The sequence below is a fragment of the Morone saxatilis genome, unplaced genomic scaffold (genome assembly GCF_004916995.1).
Source record: "Morone saxatilis isolate NCDOM2014 unplaced genomic scaffold, NCSU_SB_2.0 Contig12, whole genome shotgun sequence".
In the NCBI taxonomy this organism is placed as follows: Eukaryota; Metazoa; Chordata; class Actinopteri; family Moronidae; genus Morone; species Morone saxatilis.
In genome coordinates, this window is record NW_023339674.1 from 7,990,164 (window position 1) to 7,999,306 (window position 9,143).

Here is a 9,143-nt window from a genome sequence, read left to right on the forward strand (position 1 = left end):
GGTTGAAATTGCCTGTAATCATTTGGTGAAAGAAGCAACAGATTAAAAGTTAAAAACCAAAAAGAAGTGTACAATATTGAGAAGAGAGACAAAACTGGAGAGGAGGTCGGGACAGAAAGTAAAGGAACCTAAAAAAAAAAAAAAGAATAAAAGTTCACTACATGTCACACTGTACGAGATGACGCTAAAATCTGATATGATACCAATGACTGATTTCATTGATAAAAGCAAAAGAAAAGCGCAATGTAAACAGACGGATTATAAATCGTGATGCATGTGACTTAAATTTCCCCTGAAGAGACGAAAACAGCCGACGGAAACATCAGCTCAAATGGAAACATGAAACAAACATAAATGCCACATTTTCATCATTTTTTCCCCCCACATCGTTTTCAAATCGCTTGAGGTTTGACTGATTCTCTTAATTATGTCATCTTGTGGCGCTTTCCTCTTCTTCAATGGTTAACGGCACCCGACTGGAGAATTGGAGCCACCAGCTGTTTATCACGATGTGCTCCTAAAGTTTGCATAAAAAGTAGTGGAAATTAATTTAAAATGTGCCTTTAATTTGGAGGGAAACTTGGCTGAAGATTCAGATCATCCATCTGCCTCACTCTCATGTTTGTAGCACATGAATAAAGCAAAACAACCCTGGTAAAGTAGTTAAAAACACGCACAAAGGCGCAACCATTTAGAAAATACTGCCGTTAGAAACAGAGTACAATAAGCTGATAATTAACCTGATCAGCCAGCGTCAGTAATCAAACACACATTATTAAAGCATTAATCTAATAAATAACAGCAGTCAACATCAGACAACCTTAACAATGTCTGTAATGGTGACAAAACATAACAAAAATATACATATTAGCAGTGTGAATTAAACTAAAAGCTCTCTGCACCAAACTCCCTTTAAGGAATTTTACATTTTACCAATTCCAAAAACACACGACTCTAGAAACACAAGCTAAAGTGCATCATTTGTCGATAGTCTTTACATTTTGCTGCCTCAACTCACTCAGCCTCCAGTGTAGCTGTGCTCTTTCAGTAGGAGACGACTGCTTAACATTAAAATGAGTGCTGGTTGGTGAATCAGATACACAGCGGATTGAACACAGACTCATAACACTGTTAATTCCCCGTCTAATGTGCGTGTGTGACGGTATTTGATGATTTATGTTTCAGTAACAACCCTGGTTTGCTGCTTCCTGTCCTGTAGCTTGTTGCATCTGACATAACTATGTATTATATAGATATTTTTCAGTCAACGGTGTCTTTGAACAGTATAACATATAGCAACCAACCTAATGGAAGTGAGCTTTGATCTGGGAGCAGCTGTCTCCCAAAACTGTCGGCGACTGGCAAACTAAGGCTAAAAATCGTGTACCGTGAACTCGGAATAACGCCGGCACTATGCAAAAAAAAAACTCAAAACAGAAGAGCGTGGAAAAGTGCAACATGCAAAGTGAGTAAAGCAAAGTGTGTTTTAGCAGTAGCATTACATAATCCATCTGTGAACTTGTCTTGCAGTGCAATCCGTTTGTGACTGATGGCCAAAGATGTAAAGCAAAACACTGACCGAGAGTCGCGATTGGGGGGGTTTGTCTTGATGGGTGTCTCCTCCTCTGAGCTGCTGTCGTCATCATCCGACTCTTCTGACTGGATCTCCTCCACCATGGATCGAAGGGGGCCTGGGAGAGGAGGAGGACAAGGTCACACCAGCTATAATATTACTGACCTCAACCCTATAACTCTAGAAAACTTTGAACATGTTCACATTACATATTAGTTACATTAAAAGAAACGCACCTTGCCCTTGTTTCTGTCCAGGCTCAAAGTCTGAATCTGAACTTGAGTCAGAGCTCGAACTGGAGTTGGAAGCACTTGAAGGAGCCGACTGCTGTAGGAGACAAAATAAAAAGGCAAGTTCATGTTTCTCTATAAATGCAGTTGTGTTACAAATGGATAAAACTACAGATAAGCAGGTGCAGCGTGAAAATGGAGCTGAAAAGATTCAGTCGATTAATTGATTAATCAGCTGATAGAAAATATTTTGATGAAATGAATTGATCAAATAATCTTTCAAACAAAAATACCAAGTGTTTCTCATTTGTGAGGCTTTGTTGCTTTTGAACTGAATATTGTTTTGTGGACTGTAACAAAGCGAGAACGATTACCTTTAGGAAAGTGTAACAGGCATTTTCTGACATTTTTAAAGATCAATAAAACGAGAAAATAATGAGCAGATTAAGTAATCTATATAATGGTTAGTTGTAGAAATGTAAAGATCATAACAATGACAATCTTTTTCCTAAAATTATCCTTTTCACTTCCCAGAAAGTCTGAAAAACGTAGCCTCACAGCTCCTCTGACGCAGACGTACCTCTGACTTTGATGATGCTTCGTCTTCTGAATTCGACTCTTCCGACTCTGGAAGTTTCTTGGGCTCCTTCGGCTCCTGTGTGTCATTTTTCCCTTTGGGCCAGCGACCTTTTTCCTTGGGAGGTTTCTTTTCTGCGTAGGGCTGGCTGGCCGCAGACGAGGAGGAGACACGGGGAGAAGTTCCTGCGAAGGCCCCGGTGGGCGGCACCTTCGGCCCCTCCGAGCTGCCCTTCTTCTGCTTCTTAGTGCTGGGTTTGGGAGACTCAACGTTGGAAGGTCGTTTCCCAGGGGCTTTGGACTCTGCAGGCCCCGGTACGCCCTTCGCCTTCCTTCTCCCATCCAACCCCCTCCACTCCCAGCCCCCCCTCCTTTAGGGGACATACCCTCCATCTTTGACTCCTTCAGGGTGAGTTTAGGCTCCTTGAAAGCAGCCTTAGGTAGGACCTTTACTTCATCTTTCACTTTGATCTCTGACGGCTTTTTTGAAGATGAGGATGAGGAAGAGGAAGCATCGCGGCCACTCTTGCTGCTTCCGTCTCTGTCGTTGTCTCCTTTCGACGTGGCTTTGCTCTCAGAGTCTTTTCGAGGCCGTTCACGGTGCTCCTTGGTCAGCTTGTGTGGTTTGGGTCCTTTACTGCTGCCACCACTTCCTTCTTTGCTGGGTTCCTGAGAGAGCAAACAACAATTCATTCACAGTGTACTCTTACAGCCCTCAGCCAAAAGACCATGTCTGTGTCTGGCCAATCTACTCTGTGCCTGTAGTAACATTATTTACTGTGAACCAGATGTGAAATTAAGCACTTTGGTCAGTGTGAACGTCGGCCAAAATAACAAATTTTTCAGCAATTAGTCAAAAAAGAAATTCCAAACAGAAAAACCTCTCTTTGCAATAACAAAACTAAGAGTCTGCAGGCATGCTGGCAACTCTGTGAGGCTGTACTTGCTGCAGCTAAATGCTAAAGTCTGCATGCTACCATGCTTTCAACAACGAAGTTAACATGCTAATGTTTAGCAGGTATAATGTTTATCGCATTCACTATGTTAGTTTTGTGTGTTAGAATGGTAACATTTGCTAATTAGCACTAAAGTACATGTGAGGCAGAAGGAAATGTCATTAGTTTGCAGGTATTTGGTCATAAATGTATAAAGTATTTTGACCAGATGAAATGGGGACATGAATGTGTGTACCAAAATTCCTTAAATGAACACATATAAATTTATAGTATAACTTTGAGTGCAGCAGTCAGATAGTCGCAGAAATAGTCAATAGTATCAACACGGACCTTTTATCTTGTAACACAGTACTAGTTGTCATTAGCTAGTTAGCGGTCCTATTAGCTGACTGTAACCCAGACTGAGAGCTGGAAGGTCAAGGGGAGGTTTGTTTACACGACTAGCATAAGAGACTGAGCACCAGACCTGGAGAGAGTTTGTAGCGAGTTAATTTAGAAGTTACTGTTACGGTTATATATCATCTATCGCATCGATCGGTCTGCAAGGATTTGTTTTTGTGAAGCTGGAAGTTATTTATTTCTCTGTTTTGAACAGCGTGACTTGATGTTATACTGTGTTTAAATTACTGAACTAGACGTTCAGTCTCCTCACTGGTTGTTCCAACAAACTATTGCTTTTTCTGTTTAACAAGCAGCTAATAAAATATACATATACATGTATTTAAATAATTCAATTAATGTCCTAAACCTGCAACCACTAGTCGACTAGGAAAATCTTCAGTCGGGGCAGTCCTAGTACGGTAACCACATCCACAGGATTGGCTTTTAACAAAGCTCTCTGACGCAGTGATACAAGTAGAGAATGGTATTTGCACACTGTTCATGCACTTATCAGTTTTATAGGTTTCGTACAGGTTCTACCATGTACATAGAAGCCTTTACTATATTCAGTCACAGATTCACAGTGAATAAAAAGGAGAATAGCTATGTGCGTCTTCAGAGGAGGCTCGACTTTTTCTATGTCAGCAGATGGACACAGCTGGATGAAACCAAGTCCTCTATCTGCCTCGACACACGCCCACTCATGCCACAGCAATAATGTGGACTAAAGCAACATGTATTTCTATGTTAAAATGAAGCGGGGAAGGTTTACAGATAGATATATAAGCATTTGTCATTAACACAACATGGAGTTAGTCACAAATGTGAGTCTTGGCGTTTTGTAAATAACCCAAAATCTGTAGAATAACACACTTTATCCACACAGAAAGAAACTATATCAAGCTCTAAATATTGCTACAGATGACAAACCGGCGAGTACATGTGAGTCAAGCACGGAGGCCTTACAACTGTACTGGTCTTTCAAAAAGGTTGATAGCAAAACAGTGGCAACAATGGAAAATATAACGGCATCAGTTTCCTGTGTTGTCCTGATACGTCCCCCTGATACGTCCCCCTCTCCTGGCAGATAAGCTGGGTGAGTAATTCTGCATACAGATGCTCAAAAAACAGCTGACAATGATTAGAAGCCTGAGTCATCCTGTTCTGAAGACTGACTTAATGATTTTGTTAAGGGCAAGGCAAAACAATTTCAATAAAAATGAACTGGAAATATCAATGGAGTTGTGACACTTTCCAGTTGAATACTTCAAAATGGACGAGCAAGCCAAGACAGTTCTGGTGAGATAACTAGGATGGTATTTTTCATTGGCAAGTTAACCAACCTTTGACACATGAGAGGTCTTGGTCTTCTTGGGGTCTGAGAAGGCAGAGAGGGGGATGGTGGGGAGCATTGGGTAGTCTGGACTGGGCCTCGACACAGCTTCAGCCCCCTCTGGAACCACTAATACCTGAAATTATAGAGACAAGAATTATTAAGTTTCTACATGAAGACAGAATCAGGCTTTTGTAGAGCAAAGAGATATTTTATGTGCCGTCTCGTTCCATACGCCAAAGTCACACTCCGACAATGTTACATGACTCATAGTTGAAGGATTTCCATGACTTGAATCATCATTAAACTCATCATCAGCACAAAACATGAACAACTGAGTCAGAAAAGACTAAAGGTTGAAGCCTGTGTACTTAAAAACTTGGCGGGAGAAGTTAACTTTAATTCCCACGGTGGATTTCAAGAAACACCCAATCACCAAATATTTTGTAAAAGTGCTACAAACAGTGAGTTAAACCAAAGATTATGCTGTTGCGAAACCCGACTTGTACTCACTTATTAACAACGTTTCAGTTTGAAACGAGGATCTCAATTCACTTTTAGATTCTGGATCAATTTTGGATAAATTCAGTCATTCAACAGATTTTGTTCACAAATTTAATGGTTAACAAGCAACAGAGGTTGAGTTTCATGGGTATTGTGGCGTTTTGAGCTGTTTTCCAAACATAAAACATGATTTCTTTAAAACAACCATAAACCTTTTGTTTAACCATAAACCTTTTTGTTTAATTGTTACATTATTCCATGTTTTCTATTTGAAGTAGGGTTTCTGCAGGACCCAAATTAAAGTCAACTGATTTTAATACCACACATCACCTTATACACAGCAGTATATAACAACACTTTCTAATGATATAATCAATTTAATTAACCAGATCTGGACATGAATAAGAATCATACATGGAAAGATGGATCAATTCAATTTAAAATTAAACAACAAGTTCATTTCTAGTTGGTGAAATTGACAGTTCCCAATTATGAGACAATAATTGTCCTTGATACTGTAGCCAGCAGTAGTGACAGTGTTTGTTGTGGGTGACGGTGACGACTGAAACTGCAGCAGAGAGGATTAAACAGCCTCCTACAGGCACAATCCTGTGTCGCAACAATCCCACTTTTAGTGTTATAGCTATATGTGTATAATATTTAATATCTCCCAACAGTTCACAATCAGATACAAAAACATTTTACAACTAACATTACGATCTACGGCAGACAAGATTGACATATATATATATATATATATGTCACACCTTCTAAAGGCCGTCCACACCAAGAACAATAACTGTAACGATAACGATGTGAGCAATAACGTTGTGTAAACAGTGGTCCGTGCTCGCTGCGCGCTCCAGCTGTGTCGGCAGCTTAATAGGAAAATGTGTATCGATGACCTGTTACTGCTGTATGTTGCACAGAGAAAGAAAAAGGAAACCAGACGTTCTTCAAAGACAACCAACGTTAGGAAAACCCAACACTCTGTTAGGAGTTGTCGTCCTTTGAAGAGAAGTTTTATTCATACTTTGGTTAAAAAAAAAAAAAAAAAGTCATTAACGACTTTAGAGAATTACTTTGTAATTTACAGGCTAATATTATGTTGATAAGTTACCACCAGAATATTGTTCATCAAATCCCTCTAAATGTGATCCCAGTGGTATTGTTCGACACCATATTTATAGTTTGTTATAATTAAATACAAACTTTAAGTTAATTGTTGACGACGCTTAAGGCCTTTTCGAGGTAAATGAAATCAGTGACTTTGAGACCTGCAGATATCCTGCATTGATTTGAAGGGTTAGGGTTTTGAAATGGGAGATAAACACAAGCAGCTCTTCCCACTTTGCAACTCTATATGAGAATTCATGGTCAAATACATCATGTGGTAGCTGCCATTACAGCACTATAGTTGACTATAGTATCTGCTTTTCACTATAGTTACTCATTTAGCTCTGAGTCCAGTCAAGCTGGCAACCATCCAGTGTGTCAGGCAGCCTCACCCCTCCAGCTTTGATCAGCTTTCTCCTGAATTCTTTGGTGGGGTTGTTGAAGGTGAGCTTCTCACAGCGTAGGTGGTTGACTGGTGGGTTGCCCTCCAGGTTAAGGAATAGGTCGTAGTTGAAACACACCTTTTTTGGCTCCTCCTGAAGGAAGACAAAAGGGACAACGATGGTTTTAACTCTCGTGTGACACAAACTAATTTGTGTTTGTCTTTCTGCACCGCTGCCCCACAAACTGTTGCCTCTCAATACCGACATTATTTCACAACAAAAGATAAAAGCTTGAATGAATTAACTTCCGCCCTGGAAGTCAATAAAATAGACAGACAGAGCTGGAGCTGGCAACGCTGATAAGAAACAACTAACATTCCTGAGAGAAGCTGTAGAGAAGTGGACGATTAAAGTCGAGGAAAAGGCATCAAGACATTTCTTGAGAGATTTTATAAACAAAAATGTATTCTTGTACATGCAGAAGGATTAATAGCTGCTGATATTTACACTCCTCTTGCTTGCCTTTAAATATTTTCTTCATCTTCTTGACAGATTTGTCTACTGTGTACAAGTTAATTGCACATGAGAGGAGGAAGTAACATTTTGGGTGCAGTCCAGAGGTTTAATATTATAAAGAACTGCCAGAGCTGCTGCTACACTAATGTGTACAGACCTCTTAAGCGTCGTCCTGATCTTGTAATGAGAGTAAAGTGGTTCTTTCTGTCTTTTCATCGTTCATTTAAAAGGCTGATGGAGACTTAAAGGTGCCAGTGTAATAGTGAGTGCTCGTTTTTATTTATTTTATCACTTACAGAGAGAAATATCTCCTTATAAAAGAAATGTTTTACTAACACAAGCATGCGTTCTGATTGGTTGACTGGACATAAAATAACTACTATCTGATTTACTGGAGTGAGTGTTACTAGACTGACTGTTCAAACCATCACTGCATGCACTTACACAATATACGTGCACTTAAGTAATCTGATTATTCTAGGCTTTGGGCAATAACCTGATTTCTGAAGGATCATGTAAAAGGAACACCCAGTTTCTTTTGCCAAGTTAAGGAATTAAACCTGGTTAACACGGGTAGATTTCTGCTGGAAAAACCTGTTTTTTCCACAGTAACACAAATTTTTTGTGTGCATGTAAAGGAAGTCTATGCTCTGTCAGTCTGAATATTTCAGTGCACATCACTATATTACCACATTAACTGTAATTTAATGTGATTTCATAATTTGAACACCCACAACATGTAAAAAAGTGTTTACAAACTGTATTAAAGCCTAAAGAACTGTCGCGCTGCTATCTGTGATTTCCTAAAAACTTATATTTTGTCCCCCACAAATAAATGCAGTAACGACACAGAGAACAACCTACAGTTTACTATCACTGTCCAGTTCATCTCACCTTGTTCTTGAAGTAAACCTCAATAGGCATGAGGAAGCCTGCGTAGCCCGACTCCTCCACTTTGTAAGGAGGCTCCTTGCATACTGCAGACAGACAAAGACATTATTATTGAATAATCGTCATTTCACAACACAGGGTTGTAGCTTGTTGTAGCTTGTAGTTCCTTATATGCTACCCAGAAAGAGACAAATAACTATTCCATTAACTAAATAAAAGTCCTTAAAGTCACAAAATGAAATCAGGAACTAATTACAACTAATTACAGTCTGAGCAAACTATATACTTCTATAAATTCAATGTGATGAACAACAAATTGATTATTTACTAATAAATTATAATTAAAACCAGCATTATATGTCACAATAACAGTTCACAAGCACAAATCAGTTACACATCTAATAAATTAACAAGATGAATAGTGATAAGAAGTAACCACTTAGGACCACCTTCATGTTTTGATTCAGCACTCTCTTCTATTTATTTCTGTTTTCATCATTTTAACTTATGTAGAATTCATTTCTGCCCCGCGGTGTTTCGCTGTAGAGCTGTCACACTAACAGCAGAGGAAGGCAGCGAACGCCACAACCGCTCGTGACGTCACATCATCACACCATTGTTTAGTGTTCAATAAGATTTAAAAAAAAAACGCCCCAGAGCAGAAGAAGCTGAAGAGACTCGACA

General features: G+C 39.4%; 1 protein-coding gene across 1 annotated transcript in view; it reads right to left on the reverse strand.

Moving 5' to 3' along the window:
- The window catches only part of mllt1a (MLLT1 super elongation complex subunit a), a 24,950-nt gene that overhangs the window by 5,212 nt on the left and 10,595 nt on the right, over positions 1 to 9,143 (reverse strand). The window contains 7 exon segments of the mRNA XM_035653595.1: positions 1,580 to 1,691; positions 1,810 to 1,900; positions 2,384 to 2,695; positions 2,698 to 3,048; positions 5,060 to 5,185; positions 7,062 to 7,205; positions 8,463 to 8,545. Of these exon segments, the coding sequence (XP_035509488.1) occupies positions 1,580 to 1,691; positions 1,810 to 1,900; positions 2,384 to 2,695; positions 2,698 to 3,048; positions 5,060 to 5,185; positions 7,062 to 7,205; positions 8,463 to 8,545 (1,219 nt within the window).